Source organism: Coregonus lavaretus, assembly GCF_964263955.1.
Source record: "Coregonus lavaretus genome assembly, chromosome: 10".
NCBI lineage: Eukaryota > Metazoa > Chordata > Actinopteri > Salmoniformes > Salmonidae > Coregonus > Coregonus lavaretus.
The window spans coordinates 26,729-42,508 of NC_139997.1; the positions used below are offsets into that span (position 1 = coordinate 26,729).

At 44.9% G+C, this 15,780-nt stretch overlaps 1 protein-coding gene across 1 annotated transcript; it reads right to left on the reverse strand.

Annotated features, from left to right (window-relative positions):
• Positions 1 to 6,520: 6,520 nt before the first annotated feature.
• Positions 6,521 to 12,527, reverse strand: LOC311135880 (transmembrane protein 267-like). Its single transcript, XM_084169903.1, has 3 exons — positions 12,399 to 12,527; positions 10,669 to 11,089; positions 6,521 to 10,419 (listed from the first exon to the last, which is right to left on the reverse strand). Exons 2-3 carry the CDS (start codon positions 11,044 to 11,046, stop codon positions 10,084 to 10,086), a joined length of 714 nt encoding a protein of 237 aa, XP_084026029.1. The 5' UTR covers positions 11,047 to 11,089; positions 12,399 to 12,527; the 3' UTR covers positions 6,521 to 10,083.
• Positions 12,528 to 15,780: the final 3,253 nt, after the last annotated feature.

Genomic DNA, 15,780 nt, shown 5'->3' on the forward strand with positions numbered 1-15,780 from the left:
TGTAATACATTTGCAAACAATTCTAAGAACCTGTTTTCGCTTTGTCATTATGGGGTATTGTGTGTAGATTGCTGAGGATTTTTATTTATTTAATCGATTTTAAAATAAGGCTGTAACGCAACAAAAGGTGGAATAATGTATTGGACCAGGCTATATAAGTATTGGACCAGGCTATATACAGTACCAGTCAAATGTTTGGACACCTACTCATTCAAGGGTTTTTCTTTATTTTTACTATTTTCGACATTGTAGAACTATAAAATAACACATCATGTAGTGACCAAAAAAGTGTTAAACAAATCAAATTATATTTTATATTTGAGATTCTTCGAAGTAGCCACCCTTTGCCTTGATGACATCTTTGCACACTCTTGGCATTCTCTCAACCAGCTTCACCTGGAATTATTTTCCAACAGTCTTGAAGGAGTTCCCGCATATACTGAGCACTTGTTGGCTGCTTTTCCTTCACTCTGCGGTCCAACTCATCCCAAACCATCTCAATTGGGTTGAGGTCGGGTGATTGTGTTGGCCAGGTCATCTGATGCAACACTCCATCCCTCTCCTTCTTGGTAAAATAGCCCTTACACAGCCTGGAGGTGTGTTGGGTCATTGTCCTGTTGAAAAACAAATGATAGTCCCACTAAGCCCAAACCAGATGGGATGGCTTATCGCTGCAGAATGCTGTGGTAGCAATGCTAGTTAAGTGTGCCTTGAATTCTAAATAAATCTTGGCCAGTGTCACCAGCAATGCACCCCCACACCATCACACCTCCTCCTCCATGCTTCACGGTGGGAACCACACATGCGGAGATCATCCGTTCACCTACTCTTTGTCTCACAAAGACACGGCGGTTGGAACCAAAAATCTCAAATTTGGACTCATCAGACCAAAGGACAGAGTTCCACCAGTCTAATGTCCATTGCTCGTGTTTCTTGGCCCAAGCAAGTCTCTTCTTCTTATTGGTGTCCTTTAGTAGTGGTTTCTTTGCAGCAATTCGACCATGAAGGCCTGATTCACACAGTCTCCTCTGAACAGTTGATGTTGAGATGTGTCTGTTACTTGAACTCTGTGAAGCATTTATTTGGGCTGCAATCTGAGGTGCAGTTAACTCTAATGAACCTATCCTCTGCAGCAGAGGTAATTCTGGGTCTACCATTCCTGTGGCGGTCCTCATGAGAACCAGTTTCATCATAGTGCTTACTGGTTTTTGCGACTGCACTTGAAGAAACTTTCAAAGTTCTTGACATTCTGGATTGACTGACCTTCATATCTTAAAGTAATGATGGACTGTCGTTTCTCTTTGCTTATTTGAGCTGTTCTTGCCATAATATGGACTTGGTCTTTTACCAAATAGGGCTATCTTCTGTATACCCCCCCTACCTTGTCACAACACAACTGATTGGCTCAAACGCATTAAGAAGGAAAGAAATTCCACAAATTAACTTATAATCAATCAATCAATCAATCTTTTCATAAAGCCCTTTTTACATCAGCAGATGTCAGAAAGTGCTTTACAGAAACCCAGCCTAAAACCCCAAACAGCAAGCAATGCAGATGTAGAAGCACGGTGGCTAGGAAAAACTCCCTAGAAAGGCAGGAACCTAGGAAGAAACCTAGAGAGGAACCAGGCTCTGAGGGGTGGCCAGTCCTCTTCTGGCTGTGCCGGGAGGAGATTATAACAGTACATGGCCATTAAGGCCAGATTTTTTTCCAAGATGTTCAAACGTTCATAGATGACCAGCAGGGTCAAATAATAATCACAGTGGTTGTAGAGGTTGCAACAGGTCAGGACATCAGGAGTAAATGTCACTTGGCTTTTCATAGCCGGGCATTTAGAGGTTGAAAACAGCAGGTCTGGGACAAGGTAGCACGTCCGGTGAACAGGTCAGGGTTCCATAGCCTCAGGCAGAAGAGTGGAAACTGGAGCAGCAGCACGACCAGGTGGACTGGGGACAGCCAGGAGTCATCAGGCCAGGTAGTCCTGAGGCATGGTCCTAGGGCTCAGGTCCTCCGGGAGGGGAGGGAGTGAGAGAGAATTAGAGGGAGCATACTTAAATTCACACAGGACACCGGATAAGACACGAGAATTACACCAGATATAACAGACAAGGTACACCTGTTAATTAAAATGCATTCCAGGTGACTACCTCATGAAGCTGGTTGAGAGAATGCCAAGCGTGTGTAAAGCTGTCATCAAGGCAAAGGGTGGCTATTTGAAGAATCTCAAATATAATTTGATTTGTTTAACACTTTGTTGGTTATTATTATTCTACAATGTAGAAAATAGTAAAAATAATGAAAAACCCTGGAATGAGTAGGTGTCCAAACTGTTGACTGGTACTGCATATATATATATATATATATGTCTTGGACCAGGCTATATATATGTCTTGGACCAGGCTATATATATATATATATATATATATATATATATATATATATATATATATATATATATACATGTCTTGGACCAGGCTATGTATGTATCTTTTCTGTTGACAATTTATCAGTGTATCATATTTTCTTTCTTTCTTGATGTGCATAGCTGTTGGCTGACCAGCAGAGCTTGACTTGGGCAGGAGTACCAGCACATCAAATGTTCTACTGCTTGAGCTCCTGCACCTAAATATAAACAGTACCGGCACCCAAAATGAGTCCCGGCACCTATTTCGGTCCATGTCAAGCACTGCTGAGCAGTGTGGGAGGGAGGGGCTAGCGCTGTTGGTTTTATATGGAGAAAGATATCTCTGGTCCAGGGTGTGGTTTGGTTATGCGCTCAACGTCGCCCTGGACCAGAGCAAGGATAAAGATATTAACATTAAGACGTCCATTACAGATGTACATAGTGTATTTCTCTGCTTTGGTGCACAACAATACGATAAGCTGTTTTTCTTACTTTATGTTTGTACTTCTGTGAAATAAAGTTGATTATTTTATCACACGCTCTAACGCATTTACTCTTCTATAGGTTACTACTAGAGGGTTGGAAGATTATGGGAACTTTCCCAAAATTCCCAGGTTTTCCAGAAACCCCGGTTGGAGGAGTCCTTGATTTCCTGCTTATGCCCCCATTTATAACCACATTACCATAGATAACATCAATGAAGCATATTTGGTATAGATTTGAACAATTGACTTGCTCTAAGTGGTCCTTATGAGTTCTCATTTCCATCCTGTTGTCAGCCTTACCCATCCCCCATCCTGTTATCAGCCTTACCCAACCCCCATCCTGTTGTCAGCCTTACCCAACCCCCATCCTGTTATCAGCCTTACCCAACCCCCATCCTGTTATCAGCCTTACCCAACCCCCATCCTGTTATCAGCCTTACCCAACCCCCATCCTGTTATCAGCCTTACCCAACCCCCATCCTGTTATCAGCCTTACCCAGCCCCCATCCTGTTATCAGCCTTACCCAACCCCCATCCTGTTATCAGCCTTACCCAACCCCCATCCTGTTATCAGCCTTACCCAACCCCCATCCTGTTATCAGCCTTACCCAACCCCCATCCTGTTATCAGCCTTACCCAACCCCCATCCTGTTATCAGCCTTACCCAACCCCCATCCTGTTATTACATTTACATTTTAGTCATTTAGCAGACGCTCTTATCCAGAGCGACTTACAGGAGCAATTAGGGTTAAGTGCCTTGCTCAAGGGCACATTTACGTCATTTAGCAGACGCTCTTATCCAGAGCGACTACAAATTGGTGCATTCACCCTATAGCCAGTGGGATAACCACTTTACACTTTTTTTTGGGGGTGGGGGGGGTAGAAGGATTACTTTATCCTATCCCAGGTGTTCCTTAAAGAGGTGGGGTTTCAAATGTCTCCGGAAGGTGGTGAGTGACTCCGCTGTCCTGGCGTCAAGGATGAGTTGATCAGCGAAGTGAGGTAGGGGAGAAGGTCACCGGAGATGGTCTGGAGAAGAGAGGAGGGGATGGGGTCAAGCGGGCAGGTTGTTGGGCGGCCTGCAGTCACTAGTCGCAAGATTTTATCTGGAGAGAGAGGGGAGAAAGAAGTCAAAGCATAGGGTAGGGCAGTGTGAGCAGGACCAGCAGTGTCATTAGACTTAACAAACGAGGATCGGATGTCGTCAACCTTCTTTTCAAAGTGGTTGACAAAGTCATCCACAGAGAGGGAGGAGGGGGGGGGGGGGGGAGGATTCAGCAGTGAGGAGAATGTGGCAAAGAGCTTCCTAGGGTTAGAGGCAGATGCTTGGAATTTAGAGTGGTAGAAAGTGGCCTTAGCAGCAGAAACAGATGAAGAAAATGTAGAGAGGAGGGAGTGAAAAGATGCCAGGTCGGCAGGGAGTTTAGTTTTCTTCCATTTCCGCTCAGCTGCCCGGAGCTCTGTTCTGTGAGCTCGCAATGAGTCATCAAGCCACGGAGCTGGAGGGGAGGACCGAGCCGGCCGGGAGGATAGGGGACACAGGGAGTCAAAGGATGCAGAAAGGGAGGAGAGGAGGGTTGAGGAGGCAGAATCAGGAGATTGGAGGGAGAAGGATTGAGCAGAGGGAAGAGATGATAGGATGGAAGAGGAGAGAGTAGTGGGAGAGAGAGAGCGAAGGTTGCGGCGGCGCGTTACCATCTGTGTAGGGGCAGAGTGAGTAGTGTTGGAGGAGAGCGAGAGAGAAAAGGATACAAAGTAGTGGTCGGAGACATGGAGGGGAGTTGCAGTGAGATTAGTAGAAGAGCAACATCTAGTAAAGATGAAGTCAAGCGTATTGCCTGCCTTGTGAGTGGGGGGGGATGGTGAGAGGGTGAGGTCAAAAGAGGAGAGGAGTGGAAAGAAGGAGGCAGAGAGAAATGAGTCAAATGTAGACGTGGGGAGGTTGAAATCCCCCAAAACTGTGAAGGGTGAGCCATCCTCAGGAAAGGAACTTATCAAGGCGTCAAGCTCATTGATGAACTCTCCAAGGGAACCTGGAGGGCGATAGATGACAAGGATATTAAGCTTAAATGGGCTAGTGACTGTGACAGCGTGGAATTCAAATGAGGAGATAGACAGATGGGTTAGGGGAAAAATTGAGAATGACCACTTGGGAGAGATGAGGATTCCTGTGCCACCACCCCTCTGACCAGATGCTCTCGGGGTATGCGAGAACACATGGTCAGACGAGGAGAGCGCAGTAGGAGTAGCAGTGTTTTCAGTGGTAATCCATGTTTCCGTCAGCGCCAGGAAGTCGAGGGACTGGAGGGTAGCATAGGCTGGGATGAAGTCAGCCTTGTTGGCAGCAGAACGGCAGTTCCAGAGGCTGCCTGAGACCTGGAACTCCAGGTGTGTGGTGCGTGCAGGGACCACCAGGTTAGAGAGGCAGCAGCCACGCGGTGTGAGGCGTTTGTGTAGCCTGTGCGGAGAGGAGAGAACAGGGATAGGCAGAGGCATAGTTGACAGGCTGCAGCAGAAGGTTATCAGCCTTACCCAACCCCCATCCTGTTATCAGCCTTACCCAACCCCCATCCTGTTATCAGCCTTACCCAGCCCCCATCCTGTTATCAGCCTTACCCAACCCCCATCCTGTTATCAGCCTTACCCAGCCCCCATCCTGTTATCAGCCTTACCCAACCCCCATCCTGTTATCAGCCTTACCCAACCCCCATCCTGTTATCAGCCTTACCCAACCCCCATCCTGTTATCAGCCTTACCCAACCCTCGTGACCCCTAAAGGACAAAAGGACATTTCTCAACCCAAGAACTTCAACTGGTTACAATGGGTTGTCGTTGAGACAAATGAATGATGTTCTTCTAGCAACCCCATAACAAGACGACCCTGCTCTCTTCAACAGAGCTGTGTTGGGGTTTTTCCACTTGGCCCCCGACACTGACTGTCCTGTCAAAGCCCCATAACAAACATACAATAACACCCTTAATAAGACAACCCTCCTCTCCCTAACAGAGTCCCATAACCCTTCTCTCTGTGTGAGGTTGTTCCACTCTGCCCCTGGCTGTCTTGGCACCAGTCCTGTCCTGAACAGAGGACACTGTCCTTCCTGTTCGACCGGGGCAGCATTTCCTGTTTCCTGTCAGCAGGGCACTTAACTGAAGTCACTGACCCTCCTTAAGGCTAAATAGAGAGGGCCATCTCAGAAGAGTCTGTTTGTGGCAGTGGTAGTTATCTGATTCTGTTACTACCAAACCCTGGTCAATGGAGGGCCATCTCAGAAGAATCAGACTGACACACAGGAGCAGTTTTCAACATAAAGGTTCAAAATGTCTATTTGTACAAATTATACCTATTCAAGTTTTAAATCAACTTTGTCACTGGTAGACACAATTCCTGCCTTTTCTGATGAAAATATAATAATGAGACACATTCATATTGATCGGTCGTGTTCTGTTGTAATGAGAACTGATCGGTCGTGTTCTGTTGTAATGAGAACTGATCGGTCGTGTTCTGTTGTAATGAGAACTGATCGGTCGTGTTGTTATGAGAGGCAGACTGATTCCTATTAACATGTATCTAGAGCAACACCCACTCACACCCATTCACAGCTCCAAAGTCCACACAGACACATCACCTAGCAGACCGAGTGGTCCAGGGCACAGATTTATTTTGGAAAAAGAACAACTTTGAATCCACCCAGACTCTTTACAACACAAGGTACCAATATGAAAATAAGATATACACTGTACACACAAAAGTATGTGGACACCCCTTCAAATTAGTGGATTTGGCTATTTCAGCCACACCCGTTCTTGACAGGTGTATAAAACTTGAGCAGACAGCCATGCAATCTCCATGGACAAACATTGCAGTAGAATGGCCTTACTGAAGAGCTCAGTGACTTTCAACGTGGCAGTGTCATAGGATTTTACCTTTCCAACAAGTCAGTTTGTCAAATTTCTGCCCTGCTAGAGTTGCCCCCGGTCAACTGTAAGTGCTGTTATTGTGAAGTGGAAACGTCTAGGAGCAACAACGGCTCAACCACGAAGTGGTAGGCCACACAAGCTCACAGAACGGGACCGCCGAGTGCTGTAGAGTAGAAATCGTCCGTCCTCGGTTGCAACACTCACTACCGAGTTCCAAACTGCCTCTGGAAGCAACGTCAGCACAAGAACTGTTCGTCGGGAGCTTCATGAAATGGGTTTACATGACCGAGCAGCCGCACACATGCCTAAGATCACCATGTGCAACGCCAAGCGTCGGCTGGAGTGGTGTAAAGGTCGCTTCCATTGGACTCTGGAGCAGTGGAAATGCATTCTCTGGAGTGATGAATCACGCTTCACCATCTGGCAGTCCGACGGACGAATCTGGGTTTGGCGGATGCCAGGAGAACGCTACCTGCCCGAATGCATAGTGCCAACTGTAAAATTTGATGGAGGAGGAATAATGGTCTGGGGCTGTTTTTCATGTTCTGGGCTAGGGCCCTTAGTTCCAGTGAAGGGAAATCTTAATGCTACAGCATACAATGACATTCTAGACGATTCTTCCAACTTTGCGGCAACAGTTTGGGGAAGGCCCTTTCCTGTTTCAGCATGACAATGTCCCAGTGTACAAAGCGAGGTCCATACAGGAACGGTTTGTCGAGATCAGTGTGGAAGAACTTGACTGGCCTGCACAGAGCCCTGACCTCAACCCTATCGAACACCTTTGGGATGAATTGGAACGCCGACTGCGAGCCAGGCCTAATCACCCAACATCAGGGCCCGACCTCACTAATGCTCTTGTGGCTGAATGGAAGTAAGTCCCCGCAGCAATGTTCCAACATCTAGTGGAAAGCCTTCCCAGAAGAGTGGAGGCTGTTATAGCAGCAAAGGGGGGATCAACTCCATATTAATACCCATGATTTTGGAATGAGATGTTGGACGAGCAGCTGTCCACATACTTTTGGTCATGTAGTGTACTTAACATTTAAAATTCTAATTCAATAAATAATATTCAAACAAATCAAAATGCTGAAATAAATAAAATGTGCATGATGCAACATATCACATTCACTACACTGTAAAAAAAGACAGCATCAATAATTCTGTTGCAGAATGACAATGGACATAACATTTGATTTGACATGTTAGTGTATAATGAGTTGACTCATTGATGCCCTCTGCAGGCCAGGGCGTTAAACTGCAGCACACAGCCATTCGATAGTGCACAATTTAGCGAAACGTTTTGCAAAGGAACAAGTTTTGCAACAAAAACAAGTATTTCTTTTTAGACAAGTTCAGGTTAATCCCGGCCTGTTTCAATCTGTTTTCTTCCATTTAGTACCTAGTGAATACACCCACAGCTGTTCACCCTCATCAGGAGAACAAGATTATGAGAAGAGACTAATAGAACTCAAACATTATGATCAGAAAGGATGAACATCATAAAAGGAATGTTTAAATAGTGTTGCTCCAAATGTCATCTTATATAGAAACAAAACAGATCTTAACAACAGAGAAGCCCTAGCAAGGTTAAAATGTGACATCATGACCTAATGTGTTCTACATCATCACTTAATATCAGACAGCAACAGGAGGCTCCACCAATCAGAAACACATGGAAGAATGTACTGCCCTGTTCCCTAAGATTTTCACCTTCACACATAATGTACTGCTCTGTCCCCTTCAGCTTCATACATAATGTACTGCTCTGTTCCCTTCAGCTTCATACATAATGTACTGCTCTGTCCCCTTCAGCTTCATACATAATGTACTGCTCTGTCCCCTTCAGCTTCATACATAATGTACTGCTCTGTTCCCTTCACCTTCACACATAATGTACTGCTCTGTCCCCTTCAGCTTCATACATAATGTACTGCTCTGTCCCCTTCAGCTTCATACATAATGTACTGCTCTGTTCCCTTCACCTTCACACATAATGTACTGCTCTGTCCCCTTCAGCTTCATACATAATGTACTGCTCTGTCCCCTTCAGCTTCATACATAATGTACTGCTCTGTTCCCTTCACCTTCACACATAATGTACTGCTCTGTCCCCTTCAGCTTCATACATAATGTACTGCTCTGTTCCCTAAGACTTTCCAGTCCATTCCATCCAAGTGCACACTTCAGGAGAAGAGTAGAGAATCAAATGTTTTTTTTAAATTTAACCAGGTAGGCCAGTTGAGAACAAGTTCTCATTTACAACTGCGACCTGGCCAAGATAAAGCAAAGCAGTGTGATAAAAACAACAGAGTTACATATGGGGTAAAACAACATACAGTCAGAAATACAACATGTAGCCTTTCCCTTTGTCGATCCATCAGTAAAATACCTCACAGCTCGACATCAAGCACTTCCACACACTCCTGTACTGTACTGATAGTCACACAGGACACAGCCTCCCAGCCTGACAGTGGATGGAGGGAGGGAGGGAGGGAGGGAGGGAGGGAGGACGGGACGGAGGGAGGGAGGACGGGAGGGAGGGAGGACGGGAGGGAGGGAGAGAGGGGAGGGAGGGAGGACGGGACGGGACGGAGGGAGGGAGGGAGGGAGGTGGTGGAGGAAGACGTGATCACTGTGGTGTGAAGAAGATAGATGAGTGGTTAGAAGATAGAAGGCTGAGGCATTGTGGGATTGTCCGCATCCCACATGGCACCCTATTCCCTATATAGGGATGTAGCTCAGTTGGTAGCATGCCGTTTGCAACGCCAGGGTTGTGGGTTCGATTCCCACGGGGGGCCAGTATGAAAAATAATAAAATAATGTATGCACTCACTAAAACTGTAAGTTGCTTTGGATAAGAGCGTCTGCTAAATGACTAAAATGTAAATGTAGTGCACTAGTTTTGACCAGAGCCGGTCCGGAATCAGAATCACCTTTATTCGCCAAGTACCAGGAATTTCACCTGGTGAAGTGGTGCTGATTGACATCATCTTACAATAAAACAGAATATACTGGTCTAAAGTAGTGCACTATATAGGGAATAGGGTGCCATTCTCTGGTCTAAAGTAGTGCACTATATAGGGAATAGGGTGCCATTCTCTGGTCTAAAGTAGTGCACTATATAGGGAATAGGGTGCCATTCTCTGGTCTAAAGTAGTGCACTATATAGGGAATAGGGTGCCATTTGGGACGCAGTCATATTGTTGGCCCTTCCCGTCCATCAGATGGCGATGCCCTTCCCGTCCATCAGATGGCGATGCCCTTCCCGTCCATCAGATGTCGATGGCGATGCCGTGCTTGGTGGACATCATGTCTCTAGTTCCTGTCAGGTACATGAGCACAGAGCACAGGTGTGGCAGGGTGGCTGTGATGCTCACATACAGCCAATAGGAGATGGGGGCCGTGTTGCCGAACGGACACACCCACAGGCCACGGCGGACCCCGTCTCTGATGTGGTGTGAGGCCAGGGAGATAAAGAGCAGCCAGGGTAGAGAGCACCATGAGTCCTTTAGCCTGCCCAGCCACAGCACCAGCCTCAGAGAGAGGCAGAGGACAGGGACTACAGAGGAGCAGTGGAGGGGGGGGCGGTGGGGCAGGCTGGTGGCTGCCTGCAGGAGGAAACAGTCAGATCACATATCAGAAGAGATAGGAGGTTATTGTTTCTATATTCCTTCATAAACACTATGGGCCAGTTTCCCAGACACAGATAAGGCCTTGTCCTGGACTGAAGTTATCTCAGTGGATATCTTCATATTTTCTGTCCAGGGCTAGGCCTAATCTGTTGTCTGGGAAACTGTACACTAATCTATAAATGACACTGAAAACCAAAGGGAGAATGTTCCATAAATGTTCCTTACTTTGAGCGACAGAGAGCCCGCCATATAGAAGTGATCCAGGTCGATAACAGAGGCCAGTATCCCTGCTAGGATAACTTCATAGAAGTCACTCTTCTTCCTGAGGCCAATGACAATCGCCCAGGACCAGAGGCCTATCAGACCATGGACGGTGTTGTCCAGCGCTGCCCGCAGCCACGGGTGCTGTTGGAGAAGGGTCAGCTGCAGGACATGATCAGCCAGCACACAGAAGGCCCCCAGGGCAGTGCTGGCCAGCAGGGAGGCAGAGGAGAAGGTCTGGAGCAGGGCCTGGGCTTTCTCTGTTTCCACAGCCAGGCTCAGGGGCATGGAGCCGCCCGTACCACCAGCAGAGGAGTCCAGCTTGGAGTGATACCCTCGCATGGCGCTGCTGGAGAGAGGAGGTCAGCAACACCTAGCAGGCACACTAGAAGACATAATACTGTAAACATCATACATTAGACATGATGGAAGTAGCTCTGGTCCAGGGTAACATCATACATTAGACATGATGGAAGTAGCTCTGGTCCAGGGTAACATCATAGATAAGGCATGATGGAAGTAGCTCTGGTCCAGGGCCTTGAAGAATGCTCAGCATCAGAAACCCACAAGTAAATGTCCTGGACCAGAGCTAGAATCGAACCTACACCAATGTAGACTTTAGCATAAAGCCACTGTCTTTTTACCTTTACTGTCCTTTTGATAACCAAGGCAACTGTTCCTTTAAGAAGTCACCGTGGATCATGATCTCTAAATAGAGCTCTATCCTACTGGAGCTGAGGAGATATGTAGACCAGGCCATACTCATAATAACCTGGATTCTATTCATTAGTGCACACTGTAGTGAAACGTTTAGAAACAGAAAAACTAACATTTATGTTTCTTATTGGTTAAGTGCAGTCCCTTTCTGTTAGTCTTTTGCTCCATTTGGTGCCTTGTGAATATGACCCTGAATTAGCCTGACTACATGCCAGAATAGGCAGTACAATGTGCATAAGTCATTTCTTCAATCAATCTACCATCCAAAAGCAAAGTCACTGACAGCAATAAAGGCCAGATCTTTCCACAGAGATGCAGACGGGCCTGAATGATGCAGAACCAGAATGATGAGAGAACTGTCAGGGAAAGGCTCATATTTGGCTCCTTATGGTACCAAGACGTTCCATTGAAGAATACGGATGACATTTATTCGTTTTGTAGAGAACACACATCTGTTTGATTTACAAAATGCAACCTTAGGCAGAATTCAACTCATGCATCCGGTGTAGCTAGCTAGCTAACTAGCCGTGAAAATAGTTGGATTGTCTGTTTAGGCGGGCAGAAGACTAAAACATGTCACTAAGAAATAACTACCTAGCTAGCTAGCCAACGTTAGTTACAATACTTCATTATGTTCAATGTCAAAAAGTTGATATCACGACGTTAACTAGCTGGATAGCTAGCTACCTATTGGATCAGCTTAGACTGTGCAACATCACATGACAACATAATGTGTTCATTTTAGACTGAATATACTTTTGTATTTCAAGATGATTCATTTAGCTAGCTAGCTAGCTAGCTAATGTATTAGCTAGGTAATGCTAGCTAATAACAGCTATCCTATCTGCGAAACGGTTGGCTAACGTTATAGACGACAGGTGTGTTTGATTTCCAAGATCTAACAATGTGATGAGGCCAAAAGTTATCGAAATTAAATGACGCCGTTAATGAAAATGATAGCTACATTTGTCACTCACCCCATTGTAGCTAAATTCGTCCATCTACTGTAGGCTAGCTACCGTCTGTCCACACCGTTTCTAAACCCGTAACCCAGAGGCGCAACACGGCGAGACTTCCGGGAACGCTTGACGAACAGACCAAACAGACCAGGCCGGGGTTTGGGCTTTGAGAAACCACTGAGAGAATTGAAAACTTTTCCAGTAGTTGTTAATTTTCTTGAAATCTAAAAAGCACAACCTAGATTCGAGACAATCTATTAAGTAGTTGAACATGTTATTAACCAAACCTCGTGAAAGTGACAAACTGTCACGTTTTCATTTTTTGTCGAAAGCATCTTTATATGTACGGACTGCCTTTTATTTGACGGACTGCACATGCGCAGTTCGGCACGAGACGACCGTTAGACCCGATTATGTGGTTCTACGCATGCGTTTAGCTCATCCGGTATTTCTATTGGAGAAACCGTTTTAGCCTATCTTTATACTGTATTGTCTTTGGTCTGTCTGTCTGTCTGTATGTCTGTCTGTCTGTCTGTATGTCTGTCTGTCTGTCTGTCTGCCTGCCTGTCTGTCTGTCTGTCTGTCTGTCTGTATGTCTGTCTGTCTGTCTGTCTGCCTGTCTGTCTGTGTACAGTAGAACAAATCCATCCCAGTTCTGCCCCCTCAGTGGGCGTGTACCCGAAGACATTATTGGTGGAAAGAGCTGTCAGTAATTTATTACGGAAGAATGCATGTCCAATCATGGACGAGATTGGTCTAACCATGATAATTAGTTTATTATTTGTTTGGCATACTATAAACATATTCTTAAAGGGACATTTCGAATCAAATTAAATCACATTTTATTTGTCACATACACATATTTAACAGATGTTATTGTGGGTGTAGTGAAATGCTTGTGTTCCTAGCTCCAACAGTGCAGTGGTATCTAACGATACACAACAATACACACAAATCTAAAAGTAAAAGAATGGAATTAAGAAATAAATATTAGAATGAGCATTGTAAGAGTCCGGAGTACGTATATATACACTGAACAAAATTATATATGCAAAATGTAAAGTGCTGGTCCCATGTTTCACAAGCTGAATTAAAAGATCCCAGAAATGTTCCATACTGAATGCACAAAAAGGTTATTTCTCTCAAATTTTGTGCACAAATTTGGTTGCATCCCTATTAGTGAGGATTTTATCCTTTGTCAAGATAATCCATCACATGACAGGTGTGACATATCAAGAAGCTGATTAAACAGCATGATCATTACACAGGTGCACCTTGTGCTGAGGACAATAAAAGGCCACTCTAAAAGGTGCCGTTTTGTCACACAACACAATGCCACAGATGTGTCAGGTTTTGAAGGAGTGTGCAATTGCCAGAGAATTTTATGTTAATTTCTCTACCATAAACCGCCTCCAACTGCATCTCAGTGCTTGAGGCGTCACTACAGACCCCCTGGTTCGATTCCAGGCTGTATCACAACCGGCCATGATTGGGAGTCCCATAGGGCAGCGCACAATTGGCCCAGCGTCGTCCGGGTTTGGCCGGTGTAGGCCGTCATTGTAAATAAGAATTTGTTCTTAACTGACTTGCCTAGTTAAATAAAGGTAAAAAAAAAGAAAAAAAAGAGATTTTGGCTGTACGTCCAACCGGCCTCACAACCGCAGACCACATGTAACCACGCAAGACCAGAACCTCCACATCCGTCTTCTTCACCTGCGGGATCGTCAGAGGGGGGAGTGGGGTGCGGAGGAGTATTTCTGTCAGTAATAAAGCCCTTTTGTGGGGAAAAACTCATTCTGATTGGCTGGGCCTGGCATTGTACAACCACTCCAGTACCCCTGAACGTTGAACAAGGTACTGACACTGACCTGTATATTCAACCACTCCAGTACCCCTACAATTTAATAAGGTACTGACACTGACCTGTATATCCAACCACTCCAGTACCCCTGCACATTGAATAAGGTACTGACACTGACCTGTATATACAACCACTCCAGTACCCCTGCACATTGAATAAGGTACTGACCTGTATATACAACCACTCCAGTACCCCTGCCATTGAATAAGGTTCTGACACTGACCTGTATATCCAACCACTCCAGTACCCCTGCACGTTGAATAAGGTACTGACACTGACCTGTATATACAACCACTCCAGTACCCCTGCACATTGAACAAGGTACTGACACTGACCTGTATATCCAACCACTCCAGTACCCCTGCACATTGAATAAGGTACTGACACTGACCTGTATATTCAACCACTCCAGTACCCCTGCACATTGAATAAGGTACTGACACTGACCTGTATATCCAACCACTCCAGTACCCCTGCCATTGAATAAGGTACTGACACTGACCTGTATATCCAACCACTCCAGTACCCCTGAACATTGAATAAGGTACTGACACTGACCTGTATATCCAACCACTCCAGTACCCCTGCCATTGAATAAGGTACTGACACTGACCTGTATATCCAACCACTCCAGTACCCCTGCCATTGAATAAGGTACTGACACTGACCTGTATATCCAACCACTCCAGTACCCCTGCACATTGAATAAGGTACTGACCTGTATATCCAACCACTCCAGTTTATTTATTTTATTTTATTTAACCTTTATTTAACCAGGAAGGGCTCATTGAGATTTAAAATCTATTTTTCAAGAGCGTCCTGGCCAAGATAGGCAGCACCAAGTCATTACAAAAAATTACAGACAGACAACATGAAAAACTACAAGTAATCTAGTAAAAACCATTCATGAATTCACAAGAGTATAACAATATCAAAAACAGCAAATTAAAAACATTGACAGGTCAGGGAATCAGCCTCAAAATCCTTCATCACATTGAACAAGGTACTGACACTGACCTGTATATCCAACTATTCTCATTTCTTCAATATAATCGTACTTCTTGTGTGTTTTTTATTTTATTATATTTTCTATTATTATTATTATTATTATTATTATTATTATTGTTATTATTATTTTATTATTATTATCACTGCATTATTTGGGAACGAGCTCTCAAGGTAAGAATTTCACTGTACTGTTTTACAGCTGTTGTATCCTGTGCACGTGGCAAATAAACTTTGAAACTTGACCGCTACATAGTGCTATGATAGTTAAAATGTAAGACGCTAAAACTAAGAATGTCAAACGTTTCCCTACTAGATACACATTTTACAAAGATTTGTGGATTAACATATAGGTGTAATGGTGAATAGTCAGTTATCTATTAAAATATAGGTCTATTAGTGCAGTGTTTCCCAAAGTTTTTCCTCGAGTAGCCCCAACAGTGCACTTTATTTTGTAACCCTGGACAAACACACCTGATTTAATTTGTCAACTAATCATCATCCCTTAATGAGTTGAATGATGTGTGTACACAA

Bases quoted from the DNA above. Each gene is read 5' to 3' on its own strand.
- LOC311135880 (XM_084169903.1), bottom strand. From the start codon at position 11,046: ATGCGAGGGTATCACTCCAAGCTGGACTCCTCTGCTGGTGGTACGGGC. The intron at 10,420-10,668 runs GTAAGGAACATT...TTCCTCCTGCAG, and splicing joins CGGGCTCTCTGTCGCTCAAA to GCAGCCACCAGCCTGCCCCA.